The sequence below is a fragment of the Canis lupus genome, chromosome 8, assembly GCF_011100685.1.
Source record: "Canis lupus familiaris isolate Mischka breed German Shepherd chromosome 8, alternate assembly UU_Cfam_GSD_1.0, whole genome shotgun sequence".
Lineage (NCBI taxonomy): Eukaryota > Metazoa > Chordata > Mammalia > Carnivora > Canidae > Canis > Canis lupus.
The window spans coordinates 32,541,947-32,559,878 of NC_049229.1; the positions used below are offsets into that span (position 1 = coordinate 32,541,947).

Below are 17,932 nucleotides of genomic sequence, written 5' to 3' on the forward strand. Positions count from 1 at the left end.
TTTAAAAGGATGGGACATTCCCATTGCTTCCTCTAATACAGATGAAATGTCTGGAGCATTGGCATCCATCATGGGTCAAGAGGTGACCATGAGGACATAAGTTGAGTAGGATGGAGCAGAGAGACAGAAGGAGCTCAGTTTTTTCCTTAATGACACGAGAGAGTTGCCAAATGAATGTTGGACTGACTTCTTTCATAATTTTGGATAAACCTCTACATAAGAAAATAAATGCTTGCATGTTTAAGACACTGTAGCAGAGTCTCTGTTAACAGCAGCTAAAATGCAAACCCTAACAGAGGCACCAGTGATCTATCGTTGTGCATGTATCCATCCACTACACGAATATTTGTTAAGTATTATTTTGTGCCAGTCACCATTTTAGGCATGGTATACAGTGCAAATAAGACAGACAAAGTCTGCCAGGTTGGAAATGTTGTTTAGATATATAAATAGGGAAATCACAGTGCAGTTATTATTTTTTTAAAGCAGAAGCATAAAGGAAAAGATGGCAGTGTGTAGTTTTGGGACCTATTAGACTACAGTTCCTACTTAAAATTTCAGTAAAACTATTTTGGGAAAGAAGACAGAAAGAGAAAAAAAAAATAAGTCTACAAGTAAGCCCTGGCACCCTCCCATATTTGGAGATCTGACAGAGCAGAGCCAGGGCAGGGAGGCCAGTGGTAGGAGGAGAGCAAAGCAGCATGCTATCAGAGAAGCCTGGAGCAGCCAGTGCTCCAGGTGGAAGCGTCAGCCTACATCCACAGAGGCAGAGTCGGGCACAGACAGGGAACTGGCCCTACTTCACCCCCAGAGATTAACTGTGAGGCTAACGAAGCTGTTTCACTGCCTGTCCTTCCAATGCCTGTACCTAATTTTATATCTGCAGTTTTGTACTTTTTGCTTAAAGGATTCTCCAAATTGTATAAACTCAAGCCCCACAAAACCTAGATCTGTCCCTCTTCATCCATCCTTCACCCCTCTGTGACAACCCGACCACATATACTTCACTGTCACCATTTCTTCTTTAGCTTCTTGGGACACATGCCCCTCTGCCCTGTTCTCTCCTCCTCTCCTGCTGTTCCAGAAATGAAGATATGGGCTAATACTTGACCTTAACCTTGTCCTCAATACACTATGCCTCTTGTGACTTATTCATCCTTCTCATCCCTGCATGAGAACTCCCGAATTCCTACTTCCAACACTGATCTCTACTGCCCGTACATGGGCAAGGAATTATGCCCTTCTGAAAGTAATTTGCCACGATTAAAAAAAAAAAAAGTATCTTTCTATAAAGCTCATGAGCAAACGATGGAAATGGTATTAATCCTTAGCATGCTCCTTCGGAAAAGAAATAGAAAGCAGCCTGTATTGGCTCGATGGAAGTCAGGCTTTTATAACCTCATCTGCAAAGTGACATCCATCACTCATGCCTCATGCTACTGAGAGCTCTGGCCCCCACACCAGGGAAAGGATTACAAAAAGGAATGAACACCGCAGTCCGGGGATCATTGGGAGCTATTTTAAAAGCTGCCTCCCACACAGCCCCTGCCCTCCAGGAACCCCCAACGTGGCTGAGAAAGTTACATATGTAAGTACCTGGGAAAGACTAAGGTAGCAACCACCAACCTATGTAGGTAGGTGTAGGTATCTCACCCTACAGTGGAGACACGGTGTTCCTGCCAGATCACTTTGTGACACGTTCTAGGTTGTCCCTAAGCTTTGGTGTATTTTGAGATGCATTCCAGAGGATGCCCTCCTTCCCTCCCACTCCGGAATAATTACTCTAATAATGTAAAATGTCAGCCTAAAAAAAAAAAAAAAATCTCCCTATGAGCTGTGCTCCGCGGCTGCACAATCGTCCCCGCTCTTTTCCGCACTGCTGCTAACCGGGGGCCAGCGCACGGCGGGTCCGTTTCGTCGTCCAGGCTGTGGTCACGGCTCCACCCCAATATCCCGTCTTCCTTAAAGCAGGAGACAACTTTAGCAGCCTATGAATTACTGGCGAAACTCAAGTTTCTCAACTCATCAGTTGAGTTTTCCTCGAGGTATACGGAAAAAAAAGAGAGAGAGAGAGACCAAGTAGCGGATTTTAATCTCTAATAACCGAGCGACTTCATAATTCGCACACGGGCTTGCAATTAAGTCGGAGGGACCACGCGTGCGATGGATGCGCCGCACTGCGCGCTCTTGCACAGCGCAGGCTCGGGCTCGCCGGCGCGGCCCTCGGGTGTAGTTCCACCCCACACCGGCGGGGGCAGAGGCGGCCCTGGCGACCCGGGGTGGCGGCGCCGCTCTCTCCGTCAGACCCGACCAAGTCAGTGTTGGCGGGGGACGGGGGGAGGGCGTAGAGACGGCGGCCGCGCGCCCCGGCTTGCTTTCGTAAAAGAAGGGCCTGGCTCGTGGCGGGCGACTGTGAGGCCTTTATAACCCCGCGGGTCCCACGGCGTGGCGCGCTGCTGCAGAACCCCCGGCCGCCTCGTGGCAGGCGGGCCGGGTCCTCTCCCCGCGCCCGGCGGAGGATGGTGCGGCCCGGAGTGGGGGCGGGGGCGGGGGCGGGGGCCGCGAGGCCCGACCCGGAAGCCGCCGCGCGGGCTGCGCTCGCCTCTCGCCCGGGAAGCTCCGGGCCGCCGGAGTCCTGGGGCCTGCCGCGGCCTCCTTCCCCGGGCCCCAGGGGCCCATGGGTCTCCATGGCGACGGCAGGGGCCCGGCGGGGGGGCGAGCTGCCCGGGTGGGGCCGCGGCGCTCCGGGGGCCTGCGCGGCGGCTTGGCCGTGTTCGCCGCCGTGGCCGCCGTGTTCACCCTCACGCTGCCCCCCTCGGTGCCGGGGGGAGACTCGGGTAAAGTATCTCAGGGCCGCCCTCCCGCCGGCCTGGCCGGCCGCTCAGCTCGCGCCCCCGCCCCCGCCCCCGCCCCCTGCCCGCCAGCCCGGGCTCAGCGCGAGGTTCCTGCGTTTGCAGGATCGACCTCTCTGTTTCCCGTTCCTGTAGCGCGGGTCTTGGAGTTCTCCGGCTTTGGAGAAGGGGCTGTGTTGGGTTCCACCTGCTGGGACTTAGCGACCCTCCCCTACTCGGGCAGGCCTTTTTTTTTTTTTTTTTTTCGGGACCCGAATTTTCCTCTTTCCGTTTCTTTTTAGCCCCCCCCCCCTCCCCGATATGTCACTTACTGAGTCCTTGTTGTGTTCCAGACTAAAGGGGTAACAGTGGCGGCGATCAGGTGTCGTGGAGAGTGTTGTAGTGCGTGTAGAGACGGTCCCCAGACCCCGGACTAAACAGTGCGGGAGGGAAATGTGGGGTGGCTGGGGGGGGGGGGGGGCGGGGAGGAAGGCCTCCCAGCGGGGTATTCTAGTGGGAACCTGAATGTTGAGAAGGAGCCGGCCACGCAGGGTGTTTAGGAGAGAGCACTGAACAGAGTGGAAGCCAGCCGCGGCTTCGAGCAAACTGCTTCCATTAAAGAGAAAAGCACAGCCCAGTTAACATCACACAAGCAGTCGTTCTGTATTTGTTAACGGGGATGGTTGACATACTCGGGATGAGGATCAAGAGCCCGGTTGGTTTTCGGTTTTTGTCTTGCTGCCCAGTTAAATGATCGTCCAGTGATGCCAGTAGTGCTCTAACTTCAGGTAGTGAAACTGTAGGTTGAAAAAAAAAAAAAAAAAGAAAGAAAGAAAGAAAATGACGTGCTGCTTATCTCTTGCTTCGTAACAGGATGACCCCAAGTCTAGCGGCTTAAAGCAACAGATGTTAGTGGTCTCACGTCCCGTGTGCATCAGGAGCCCAGGTGCAGGCTAGCTGGTCAGGACAGGGGTGTTGTCCTGGCGTGGGCAGGGGGCTGCGGGCTTCTCAGGGCTCACCCTGGGTGAGGATTTGCTTCTTAAGAACCTCAGTCCAGTTCTTTGCCACGTGGGTCTCTCGGGGAAGCTGACTCTTGGGAAGAGGAAGAAACGGCACCTTCCACCTTCGCCTGACATTCTGTCTTTACATACACCTAGTCTTGGACGCGATGGATACACCACTGCCCTGTGGCAATGAGTATGTAAACACAGCCCACCAGCCCCAGGGTGAGAGGATTAGACGGAACACCAGGAGTTGGGGATCACTGGGGGCAGGCTACCTGCCACATTGAGGATCCTTGATGCTCCTTTTACAATCCTTGCTTTTATTCTTTCTTTCAGGTCCTCTTGAACAAGTAGAAGCAGTGTTGCATTAGTATAGTCGGGAATAGAGTTAACCATTTTTCCCAAGGCTTACGTTACATAATAGAAATAACCAGCGTTTGTGGGAGTTTTGATAGTGGAGAACATGACTCAAAGATTGAGGAGTTCTGTACCTTTAAAACAGAAAAAGAAAAAACGTTGACAATTACCATCCTTCCCCGAGCCTGAAGTTTTCCAGTAGGATGAATAAAAATAACACTCACTGAGCACTTACTCTGTGCCAGGCACTGTTGCAAGTGCTTTACCTGGATTGTTGCTTTATTTAATCCACTTACTATCCCTGTGAGGCGGGTACTATCAGTATCTCCCTTTCGTGGCTGACAAAAGTAAGGCTACGCGGTGTCCAGAATCACACAGAAAGTAGGGGCAGTCAAGGAAAGAAACTCAAGTAGATGGACTTTAGAAAATACTGGCTTAACCTCTGCTCTAAGTTCTTTGTTAAATCCATCATCACATATATAGTGATATTTAGAATCTACTTAAAATCTCTAATTGCTGTTTTTATTAATACTGCCTCTTATTTTTTTCCCAGTAGAATAAAGTTATCCACATTGAGTTACTACACTTTGTAGGTGTTCTGATTGGTTTAGTTTGATGCTAAATGCTGGTGGCTTCTAATATTTTGGTGTTCATTGTTGGGAATGATAAATAAACTTTTCCAAGTATTTCCAGAAAAATTTGTATAATCCTGTCTTTGATAATCTTGTTTATATGTTGAAAGTATTGTCCTCCTTGAATGTTGTGTTTATGAAATATATTTTTTTATCAATAAACAGAACACATCTCAAAACCAATATAAAGTATGTATTTTTCTTCTTGAATTATACTCCATAAATCTATCACATTGTGTAGCCCTGCCAAAATTGTTTTTTGCACTATTTGATACACGTACTTGATTTATGGGCGGGAATACTCATGATTTGTTGAAGGAGAGTGTGGGCATCTCACCTACACATCTATTTGTTATTCTTGGGAAAAATAAAGTAGCTTATTTAGGTGTTTATGTATTTTAAGGATACCGTCTTTAACAGACTTTATATATGAGAATATAATCATGTAATATAAAAAAATACAATACAGAAGGAGCTGGGTTTTTGTAAAGGTTAAACATCTCACAACTCTGAGCTTGCCACCCTTTTGCATCTCAGGTTGTAATTCTCAAACTTGAATATACTTCAAAATTGCTTGGGGAACTTGAGCACCAATGCCAGAGGGTCTTAATATAGGTAGGTTAGGTCAAGGAATCTTCATTTTAAAACATTCAGGTAATTCTGGTGCAGGTTGTAGTAGGACTTAAATCCAGGAAACCCTAGGGTAAAGGGCTGGGAATAATCATCCAGGAGGCTCTTTTCCCCTTCCTAGTCACATTCTTTCTCTTTCTCATATTCAGTTTTAAAAGTAATGTTTCCCTTTAGCTTTATTTCAAGGATACATTTGTAGACTTTGAATAGTAGCCATTTTTTCTATTTATATTTTAGTTTAACATTTGATAAGAGTAGGTATTGGAAGTTTGTCACATTCCCGATTTTTATACCAACAGAACTCTAATAAAGAATAACATTGTGACTTTTTAATAGTAAGAAATTAGAGAAAGGCCATTTTTCTTAATCTTAAATGCAATTCTAAATACATTTTACATGGAGGAGAGTAATTAATGGCTTTTAAATTGTGAATTTAACTATATTTCATCATACCATATGGAAATATCAAAAAGCTAATTGAAACCGTTTGGGACTGCAGCTAATCCATTCTGGAGTAAAACTATAAGATGTCCTTATAGTTACAACGGGAAGTGAGCTTTAAGTATTTTTAGACCACAATTTTTTTTTTTTAAAGTCTCTAGGATACAGCAAGTGTCTTTGGGTTCCAAAGCGCCTTTGAATATCTCCAGAAAACTTTAAAGGTATCCTTAAGTGATTGAGTTAGGTGAGCAGTGTCTGTCTTGGGAGCCCTTACGGGGCTTCCATGATGCAAGGAGTCATTTACCCTAAGATAGGGGTGTCTGAGTAGCAAGGATGACAATATGATTTGTCTTAGTCAACCTGTGTGTGCAGGACTTGATTAGTTTCTTTGTGTGACCAGAGGAGGGAAATCCAGTGGTGGTGTCTTGACCAACCCCTGAAATGGGTAGGGGAATATTTGCGACTTAGTGGAAGAGACAGAAATGAAAACGACCAGAATAAGAGGCCATCTAAAGAAGTGCTAAGTAGAGAGCTTAGAGCAGGTTCTATGGAGGAGGAAGAGGTGATTAATTCTAATGGGGTAGGTTGGGGAGGGGTATGTCAAAGGAAATGTGTCACTGAGAAGGTGGCAATTGAACTAGGCCTTGGAAGGATTTAGAAGAGAATACTGGGTGAGAAAATGAGTGATAAGAGGTGCAAAAGAACCATTCCAGAGGAACAGTGGGTAATCAGATTTGACTGGTGTGAGCATAGGTTTCATTGATGTATGCCTTGTAAAGGGACCTTGAAGCCATTAGAGGGCTAGCATTTTGTGCTGAGGAAACCGAGCAGAGAGCAGCCATTGAGAAATTATGGATTAACAATACAATCCGACCTGTTCTGGGGCAGTGGAGTGGCAAGAGGTGATTTCAGTATGAAGATGAATTGAAGTAGAAAACTGGTCAAAGCTCTTGCTGTCATCCAGGCCAGAGGGTAAAGATCTACATCGTGACTGAGACAGTAGAAATTAAAGGAGCATTGATACCCATCGAAGGATAGAAAATGGACATTAATACATTTCCTAATAGATACTAGTAACTTTCATAAGCCATCATCGATTTCTTACATTGTACTATATAGTACAGTACATAGGAATGAGTCAGAAATAGTCCCCGGAGAGTGCTCTGGATACTTAAAATATTAACAAATAAGCATTGAATTCCTGCATCATAATTTTAGAAATAATCACTGATGGTGAGGAATTACAAAGGGCTATGTAAGTAAATATAATGATTTAGTGGTTTGAAGAAATGTATTATGGTAGTCAGAGCTTACCAAAATAACCTGGAGCTAATAAGTATTCGGTGATCATTTAAAGATATCCAACTAATGAATGTAGAGAAGGCATTCAAATGCCAGTGTAGGGCAGGATGGTACATTCAATGGAGTGTCCAAGCCTCAGATGTCTGCACATTTTACATTATCATGAAGTTGTGTCTTTGTAGACATTTTTATACTAACTTCTGGAGGGATAATACAGCGTGTTACACTAATACTCTCTAAGGGTTTTTATATATTTGCAAGTGTGTACAACTTAGGCAGAAAAATGAGCCCTTTTTAAAAACCAGAATTCACCTATATTTCCACTGACCAGTTATTAAAAACTATCAAAGATCATTTGTTCATTAAGACCTTAGGGAGAAAATATCCTTAGACTGTTTCATGCTGTTAAATCTCTACAGATTTACAGTTTTATCCAGTCAAATTAATGCAAAACCCCAGTGCAAGCATTTGGATTTTGAAAACTTTGGAGGAGTGTCATTTTCTAATAGTAATTATTGGTTTTACATTATTTTTTCACAGGGGAACTGATCACAGCCGCACATGAGCTTGGGGTAAGTATTAGTTTTATTGTTTAATCAATGCTCTCATTAACAGTTTTAGGAATTAAGAAAGTTTAATTAAGCATGGAGTAAAGTAGATTAATTTATTTTCAAACCCCAGTTTTTAGTAACTTATAAGTACAGTACGTGACAATTTACTTTAAGTTTTAAATCCAATTAAACTAAATTATAAAGCAAAGCCTTTCCTATATATACAGTAGCTGGCTTATTATCACCCCAAATTTTGTATAAGCTATGGAGAATAAAATAAATCGGGTTAACAGTTTTAATAAGTTTATTATTTAATAAACTTTATTATGGTGCATGATCCCTTTAGGCAAGACCTTAGGACTGTCAGCATGGTGGTAATCCGATAGCAGTGTGGTCTTTCAACTTTCTCACCAATACAAAATTTCAGAACCTGCTTTTTTTCAATAGCCTTTTAAATGACCCTAATGTACTGTGAACCCAGAGAACAAACTACTTAAGAACTGACAATGAAATATGTCACCCTTTCTCTAGGTGACACACCATGTGATAGACGCTGCCAAATCCGCTAAAGAAAATATTTATTTGTATTGGCACAAAAGGATTACAATAGAAAACCACTATTCAAACGTGTAGTCATCGCCTCTTAAACTTGCCTGAGAAAAGGGCTACTTTTCAATTAAAGCCATTGTGACTGTCTTGTAGGTGAAAACCTTCTGACTTGCTGATTTTTCCATAGGTTGCCCATCCTCCTGGCTATCCTTTGTTCACTCTGGTGGCTAAACTAGCAATTATACTCTTTCCTTTTGGTTCAGTTGCCTACCGCGTCAATCTTCTGTGTGGCTTCTTTGGAGCAGTAGCTGCATCATTACTTTTTTTCACCGTTTTCAGGTAAAGTAGTTGATGAGTTAAAATTAATTTTGGCTAATTGGAGATGGAGCTTTGTGATGGCCTAAGTACATACACAGACACACACACACATACACACACACACAAAACAACCAAACCAACAACCAAAAAACCCAAAACTTTTGTTGCATGAATGGCTTTCCTAATCACTCCTGTGATTTCACTTTCTTAATTTCTAGTAATTTCATATGCATTTGACCCCTCAGATGATTACACAGTTCATTGTGCTTCCTACCATGGAGTAAAGGTGTCACCAGTTCATTATCACAATTCTCTGGTTAGGCAGAACTAATAAGGTTTGTCATTTTATTAAGATGCAGATGGACCAGTTTAATTCAACAATATGAAGTTCATCTTTTGGTAAATGGTAAATATCATTTAATTACTCACAGTGTTGCTGATGAGCAGCTGCCTATCAGGTCCAGAGCTAATACCTAATTATGTTGTATTCTAAATATGCACATGTTGTAGACTTTTTGAAATGAGGCCGTTAACTAAGGAAATCAGTTTGGGATATGGTTTTAGTAAGGCTTCATTTTGTTCCATTAAATCTGTAGGGAAGATAGGCAAATTAGACCCTACTTCATTGATGGAAGGTTTTCTTACTTTGGAAGGCTACCTTGCTTTTAAAAAAAATGGGTCATTAGTTTAGGATGTTGGTAAATTTATTTGTCTGTGTTGCTCCTGTCTTCTTCATTCTTAACCAGCCTAACCTATGCCTAAGAAGATTATAGTAAAAAAATTCAAGTTATACTTCCTGCAAAGGAAGAACCAAATTAAAAGACTTCTTTCAAAAACTACTGCAGTTTTTATTGTAAACACATTTTTTGTGTGTAAATATAGTATAACTAGAAGAGACAACTTCAAATGCCACTTTTGGAGACTAATGTATTTATTTGTGTTAGTCATAATATTTTGCCCTGTGACTAAACTCTTTCTAAACTTCCTTTTTAATTGTTTATAGAATAAAATACCTTTCTATTTATAGAAAGATAAAAGCTAACAGAATTATAATTCTAAAGCTTTTAAGTTTGTGGTAGGCTTTCAGATTCAAATGTTGATCATTTGTTGATCATTTACTACATTTGTATCTATATTATTTAATTCATTTTTTGTTTCAGTTTTACAGGTTTTCTTTCAGTGATAGTCTTTCAGTATGAACTGTTGAAAATAGCATCTCTGCTTGGATTGATTAGTATCATGAATACTTTCTTTTTCTAAATGATTAAAATAATCTTCTCTTTCTCCCGAGTCTTTTATAATTAAGAATCTAAAAAAAAAAAAAAAAAGAATCTGTTGTTATTCTATTGAGAGAAAAACTGATCTTTAAAATCTTTAGGTTGAAATATAGAACTACTTGCCTTGTATTGAATGTATGAATTAATAATTTTCACAAGGCATTTCAGACAAAGGCATTTAAAGAAAATTAATACTTGTATTTATTTGATAATTCATCTGTATTTTATTTACTTTAATTTTTTATCTGTATTTTAGATGATCATTTCCATAACATATATTTAAATGCTATGTCGCTATAAAAAGCTATTATGCAAATAAAGTGATTTGTTTTCTAAAACTTTTCCATGCTTTTCAGTATATTAATGGATGATACCATTCCACACAAAAACTACTGTAAAAATCATACATAAAAATCTTTCTCTTTACAGAATCCAAATAGCTTTGGACAATAATTTTCCTTTGAGTTGTCTACATTCTAAAATAGCTTTTATTATCATGCTTGATTATAATAGGTTTTAGATTAGCACACTTAACCTGTGACCTTTTTTTAAAATACAATCTTAATGATAAGTTTGTATATCTGCTAACATATGCCTTTAAATCAAAAACTCTAAATATGACTAAACCTGGATATTTGAGAGATCTTAATAATGCTTTAATATAGTGTACTTGGGAAAGTTTCTTTCCGAAAAGGGATCTAACAATATTATCTCTTACATACATTTTAATATGAAAATACTTCATTATTTTGAACACAAATAATTGACAAGGTACAAGTCCTTTGGGAACAACGTAGTTCAAGTGGCAAATCTGTTTTGTCAAACAATAGACACCCTTCAGGAAAGAGCAAGCCATCTCTATGGTAATAGGACTAACAGTAGCCTATTGATTGAGTGGAAGAAGACATTATACAATGTCAGCTGGCTTGTTACAATTTCATTTGTTGTATGACCTGAACTTAACCTTTAAAACCTTTCTTCTGTGAATATAAACCCAACAGCAGGACACAGTTTTTGTACAGCCATTACAGTGACAGCTTTCTTCCCGTCCAGCGTATAGTAAATGTATTCCTTTGCAGGTTGACTCCTTTATCAGAATTTGTTTAGGCGACATTTTACTACTTTATTCATTTACAGGCCAAATCATCGTTCCATTTTGTTGTTGAATATTGAAGGGTTTTGATCCAGGAAACAGTTTTATTCTTTCTTTCCTCCCATCACTTAAGAGAACATTACTGTACATGAAGGATTAGTGCTGACTGGTGTGCAGTAAATTAATTCTTTTAACAGGTTTAGGTTTTTTTCAGGTAATTGTTCACATAGCATTCACTATATTTAGCTCTTGGGGTGGACATAAAGACCTTCTGTACCTTTTAAACAAAGATTGTATTTTAAAAGCAAATTTCTGTTTAAATGTGTTGATGTAAAAAGCTCCATTTTTTTTCAGTAAACATGACTTAGATTGAAAGAACAATTTATTCGTTGTTTCCAATTACTATGTAATTTTTGCTTTCCTTGCATCTTTCTCTTGCTTTTAAGAGCTGTAAGATGTCATTAACACTGCATTTTTTTGTCAGTCTTTCCTAATGGTTGACAAGAACTCATGTATATTCGTTTTGCCCTGATGTAGAAAGCATATGAGTAAAACAGCACGTAGAAAGCTGTATGCATCACTATACTTTATTGAATTAATATAGTAAGATGTGGCAGTTGTTTCTGTATGTATTTATGTATTGTCCCCTTCAGGAGTATTTTTCAGCATTCATTATGTGAAGGGAGTTTAATCAAATATGTTTCATTTATATGAAATAGTATTCATTTTATTAATGTGTACATCTGTGCTTTTAATGTGTTTTTAAGACTATATAACACAGTGATTTGTAGGAACTGGGATTTTCTCTTTCAAGGCCATTGAAGTAAATGATTTTTAAGTTTGATGGTATGATATCTAAAGTGTCACATTTGAAATTCTCAAATTCTATTAATACAAAATTTAAAAAGTTATAGCTCATGTAAGTCACTAATATGAACATGACTTAACATTGCTTAGTACTTGAATTTCAAACTTATTTTCTAAGCAGCCTCAAACTAGGTCCTATATACTTTAATAAGGAAGGCGCACTGAAATCACTGTCGCAAAATGTCAGCATACTTACCTTATGTTCTGGTATCACTGAAAGAGAATGGAGTGTGTTGATAGGATTGTATAAAAATTCTTTATCCTGGGGAAGATTTAAATTGCTTATGGTCTGATCTTGTATCATTTATTTTGGTAGGAACAGCACAGGAAATATTTTCTCAATAGGTGGAAGAGTCAGCATGTCCTTTCCACACTATTGTGGGCTAAATGGAAGTATAGAAGAATTCATTCAGCAGTGTTTGTTGAGGACTCTTGTGAATCGAAAGTAGGACTATTTTAGTTTTTTTAATCAAAATTCAGTGTTTGTTTTAAAGAAATTAAAACAAACAAAACAAAACAAAAATAATAAAAAAAAGAAATTAAAACAAAGTGACTAACCACTGAATAAACAGTTTTTCAAATACTTTTTTTCTAGAAGGTACTCTTTTTCAAAACTTGCATAAAAAACTTTCTAACATTGTTAACATTGTACAGTAAAACATTGGATCTCTTAATGTCAACCGGGTTACCAAGAACATGAATATTAATGATAAATAAAGCCATATCGAAACTATGCCTGCTTTCTACAAAGAACCTACAACCAATTTCAATGATGTTTAAATATCTTCTGGCAGATTATTTTGTGCCAGTATTTTACTTACAGGCTATTTTATTTTTTTGTAAGTTATATACTTCTAAATATTACGCTGCTGCTAAAAATTAATTTGATTAAACTTTTGGAAGAGGAATATTTGATTCTGAGCACTGTGTCTGCGATTCTTACAGCTTCAGCTCAGATTCCATTCAATAAAGAATAGAAAATTAAAATGGCATACCTTAGAGAATGTAGAATCTCCTGCTTAAGGGACATTTGGATTTTCCAGCTCAAAGAGTATTTTAGATTATTGCCAAAGAGAATAATATGAAGCTCTTCCTAATTTCAGAGGTAACTATGCATAAGTAACAAATAGTCACCAAGTTTTTGTAGTTGAAGAAGAATGGAAAGTACTGGAGCATTAATTTCCATTCAGGAGAATATCTGTCTTGATCCCTGGTTAATTGATCATATATTTCTCTCATACTTGTATTAAAATTGCATTGACTCAGACTGGTTAAGCATATTAAGAGCTTGGTTCATTTGCATTTTCTTCTAAGTAGAGGGACATATTAGGCTCAAATAGCAGCACTTCATTTTGAAGGGGAAAAAAGCAGGGCAAAAACTCTTTTTTAAGACTGTAGAGTCTTTTCTGACAGCTAGTCAGAGTTAGAATTAGTTCAAGGAAATGTTAATAATGCACTGCCTGGCCTAATCCCTTTGATATCACCAGGTATCCTCCTGTTCATGGGTTAATTGCTTTAAAAGCGAAGGCAATATTCTGAGCGGTGGGCCGCTTCACCTTTTCACAGCTGTTACCATTGAGTGACAACTAAATCCCATGTGTAAGATGAGGAAGAGCTCAATCTCCAATTGGGAGAAAATTTATGTAAACCACAATCCCTTCAGAATGTGCGGAAGTCATAGACTTTCTTGATTTACTCTGCTTTTCCCAGAAAGCTCTATTGTTCACTTTCCTAAGTCCCATCAACCCTTTGTAGCAGAATATCACAGCGGCAGCAGATAGCTTGAAATATATAAATGCTATCATAGCTCTGATTAATAGCAGTGCTTATGAGTCAAGTCTGATAACAGTGCAGCTCTCCACTCAATTTCAGATACTGCTAATGGAATCTGTCTTCTCCAATTGTAATATGAGAAGGCCTAATTTGCCATGGAGCTTGGAGCTGTCACCAGTAGGGGATTGTGGGGTCAGATGGGAGCTGCCAGGTTTTTGCCCTGCAGCTTGTATCTCTCACTTTGAATAGAGCAGCCCCCTGCCTGCCAGTTAGCTGATAGGCCGCTGTGGGGTTTATGCCACTATATACAATAGGAAAGGGCTACATAGGCTGACTTTATAATTGTGAAGCTAGCTCATATTTCCACAGCTACTGTGCTGCATAATTTCTAATAAGTGGTTTTAACAAATGTCAGATTATGAGAAGTTTCCTCAATTACAAAAACTTATAAAACATTCAGATTGCTAAATCTGTTTCCTGCCGAGATTTTGCCACTGGAACTAGTCATCAGTCATTATGGTATAATAAATGCATATATTTCTTAAAATTACGAGTAAAATTCTAGATCGTAACTCATATAGATTTCCTACTTTTCAAAGCCATAAAAACAAAGCAGTTTAAAGGAATTGAAGTATTAAGATATGTTTCATAACTTTGCATAAGACTACTTAATATTAAATCTCTGTTGTTTATCGAATTGAGTAGTGATGCTGGTGAAAATAGTTTCATACCCTCATTCTGCTGATTTTAGTTATTTGGGTCTTTTAAACTTACCTCATATACATTTAGTTATCTTAATGTCTTAAAAAGTATGCAGCAACTTCTAAGTTTTGAGTTAAAAGGGACTTAGTGAGATGACACGCCACGACCAGGGCCTTTGAGAACAAGATGCTGGAATAGACTTTTTAACCATTCAGGTTTGCTACTGAATACAAAATACACTATGTAGCTTGAGTAACAAGCTAATTTGAGGTCTTCTGTGTTTTTAAACATTTCAAACAAAATATGATGAAAATTTGTAATTTGGGAGTAATTTTAAGCCAGGCTTTGCTTTCAGAAGATCTTGTTTCCCGTTATGCAGTTATTTGGCACACCATGAGAACTTATATGATGATGATTCCTAGAAAGCCCAGTTCAGCGTCTTTTCTTTTAGGTAATTAGATATAAGTTGATGAGATATAACAAAAGGAATTGTTCTAAACCTTGAATAACTTTCTTATTTATCAGTTAATGCATAAATCTGAATTCTAATGGGACTTGTGGGATGATATCCTATTTACAGAAGCTATTCATAATCTTCCTCCATTTCGGTTGTTTTTTTTGAAGACCTACAGTTTTTTTCCCAATGTTATTTAGTGGCTTAAGATCGGGAATAATACTTTATACTTTTTCTTTTTGTGTACTGGTAGTTGGTATTTATGCAGTTGAAAATTCAGGCTAGGGGATCCCTGGGTGGCGCAGCGGTTTGGCGCCTGCCTTTGGCCCAGGGCGCGATCCTGGAGACCCGGGATCGAATCCCACATCAGGCTCCCCGTGCATGGAGCCTGCTTCTCCCTCTGCCTGTGTCTCTGCCTCTCTCTCTCTCTCTCTCTCTCTCTCTCTCTCTGACTATCATAAATAAATAAAAAAAAAAAATTAAAAAAAAAAAAAAAAAAGAAAATTCAGGCTAGACTCAGTTTTCCTTTTGATTAAATGAAATACAACAATCCTAGGTAGGATTTTATCTGGAGCGAAAGGGAGTTTTTATAAAATGTGGAAAAAAGGATTACTTGCAAGTTTATTAAAGATGGACGTGTCTTACATTTTTTTAGGTGCAGTGGTGGCAGCTTCCAAGTGTTGCTTTAATATACCATGCCCTAAATGATTGGTTTATGTTAATTCGGTCCAGCTTTAAAATGAGCAGAAAAATTTAGGTTCTACTGTTTTCTAAATGGCCACTGACTATAATTTGCCCACAGAGTATCTGGAACATATTAGATGCTCAATGTGTATTTGCTGCCACTGGGTTGAGTGAACTGCCAGGGAAAGAGAGATTCAGCAGTAGCTAGCTTCCCAGTTTAACCTTTTTCCAGGTACACAGAAGAGATAAACATATCGGTGTTGCTTATGTGATAGAGCCAGAAGGTAACAGTTACACATTTTCATGAACAAGACACAAAAAGATTAGAACTTGGGAGGATGCGGGTGGTAGATTTGCTATTTAATTGTGTCCTGCTTTACCTCACTTCTTTTCTGTAATCCATTACAGTTTTTTAGTCGTCATTATGAATGACACTAATAGTAATTTATTTAACAGTCAGTCTTAGATGCTGCATTGTGGCCTACCTACTCGATCCTACTTCCATTGAGCAGGAGTTTGCAGCATAGAAGGAGGGTGGCGTACCCTCCATGTTGGGTCCTTTGCATGCAAGTAGCACTGAAGACAAATACGTTCATGAATTTTATGAGGCACAGCAAATGTGTGTTCTGAAAGAATTTCAGGTTTCTGTTATTTGCCTTTTGATTGAGGGTTAGACAAACATGTGACTACACATGAAAATCAAATACCACGTCGTGGAAAGGAAAATATACCTTATCATCAATAGCAAACCTGTGTCAGTGGTGTAAATTGTAACCTCCTGATTTATCCATTGTGTCAACAGATGAAAAGTGTTCCATCAGTGAGAAAACTCCTGTACAATCAGTACCTTTCTTAGGAATCTTACCTAGCTTTCATGGATTTTTGTGGACCAAAAATAAGGCAATTATATATTACCCATAGAATTCTGAGCTTCACATTCGTTCGGGTGATTGTAATCCTTACCCCATATTCCTTACCTAGTGGAGAATTTTTGTTATTTGTGTTATCCGGGTGGAACTTCTCTGGGAAGATTTATTTACTGGAAATATACTGGTGAATATATGTCATAGGTAACATAAAAATGTTTATTCACATGAAACAGACTTCAGTGACTTTTAGATTATTGAATGTTATGAATCATCTGTATCATTGCTTTACTCTATTAATATGAGCCCTTAAATTCAGCATACCTCTTCCCAGTGTAAAATCTTGATTTGGATTGTTACTACTGACATGTGACTATCTTTTACTATATAGCGGTTATGTTATTAAAATGATCACAGTAATGGTGTTTTAAGTATGTGATCATTTCTTCATATAACCTCATAGGATGTTGCCTTTCTAAGTCAAGTTAGATTCTAAACATATGTATTCCAGTCAAAGAAATGTCTTTTTTGATTTCCTATGAGGCTTTGTGAGAACCAAATGGAGAATAGAAAACATTTTTTCTCATATTGAATCTGATTCATCATAAATTGTCCTTAAATTAAAATGGAAAATAGTTTAGACTATTTTGCAAGATATTCTTGAGTTCTGGTGAAAAGACTTATTTTATTTGCAACCTCATTTGAAGTTCTCTTTCTTTTTTGATGAAGTAGTTTCATCAGTGTCAGTAGAAAAATGTGTATCTTTTAATTTAGTGAGCTCATTTTAAGATGCCACTGTAGCACATTTAGTGTAATTAAATTCACCAACTCCTTAGTTGCTTTGTAAAAAATAATAAGCATGTTTATTCAAAAGAATAAAATGAAAATGAAAAGTAGGACTCTTGGATTACCAGGTGAAAACAGTGATGTTCATTTTCATTTGGAAAAGAAAAATCATCAGACTGAGTCTGTGGGTAGATGATAATTGTTTTTGCCTATTTTGGAGCTACTTATATTTATAGTCTATCTCTACATCTGACTTTATGGATGATTCCAAACAGCTCATTTTGTGGGCTCAGAACAACAGTTTCATTTAAAACCTATGTTTAAGGAATGTCAGATTGGACATTCCTTCCATATTTTTTAAAAGAAAGATTACTTAGCCAGAAATCTGGACTATCAATTAACAGTATTGCATTCAGTGAGGTACATGAATAGTATTTCCTTCTACTTACATAATTTAAATCTGCCTCCCTCCCACCCTTCGAAATTATAAATATATGTTATTGCCTTTACAGGAAAAAAATTTTTTTGTGGAGTATGTATTCTGGTTAGAATTATTACCCAAATGAGATTACAACTAACCTGTCTATCATTCACTCTGGGACACCCTCCATTGAAAAGGATCATATTTGGCCAGTCTCATAAAATAATGGAGACACCAACAGTCAGAAAGAATATGGATTCATTGGAGACTCTAGGTATTCTGTGGATTCATACAAAAAATACTTTTTTAAAGATACTCATAAACAGATAATAAAAGGGTTTGTTCAGTCATCTTGTTTGCTTAACAAGTTTAAAAATTAGATAAGCCTTCAGAC

The 17,932-nt window shown here is 38.7% G+C and overlaps 1 protein-coding gene and 1 long non-coding RNA gene across 3 annotated transcripts in view; one reads left to right on the plus strand and one right to left on the minus strand.

Annotated features, from left to right (window-relative positions):
• Positions 1-3,285, minus strand: part of LOC119876492 — a 30,326-nt gene extending 27,041 nt beyond the window's left edge. Inside the window, exon 1 of the long non-coding RNA XR_005363306.1 lies at positions 3,164-3,285. This is a non-coding gene — a long non-coding RNA (uncharacterized LOC119876492). The remainder of the gene's footprint in view (positions 1-3,163) is intronic.
• The window catches only part of TMEM260 (transmembrane protein 260), a 70,335-nt gene continuing 54,982 nt past the window's right edge, over positions 2,580-17,932 (plus strand). For both annotated transcript variants that reach the window (XM_038544803.1, XM_038544802.1), the window contains exons 1-3: positions 2,580-2,837; positions 7,738-7,769; positions 8,485-8,636. In XM_038544803.1, the coding sequence (XP_038400731.1) occupies positions 2,678-2,837; positions 7,738-7,769; positions 8,485-8,636 (344 nt within the window). In that variant the 5' untranslated portion in view covers positions 2,580-2,677. The remainder of the gene's footprint in view (positions 2,838-7,737; positions 7,770-8,484; positions 8,637-17,932) is intronic.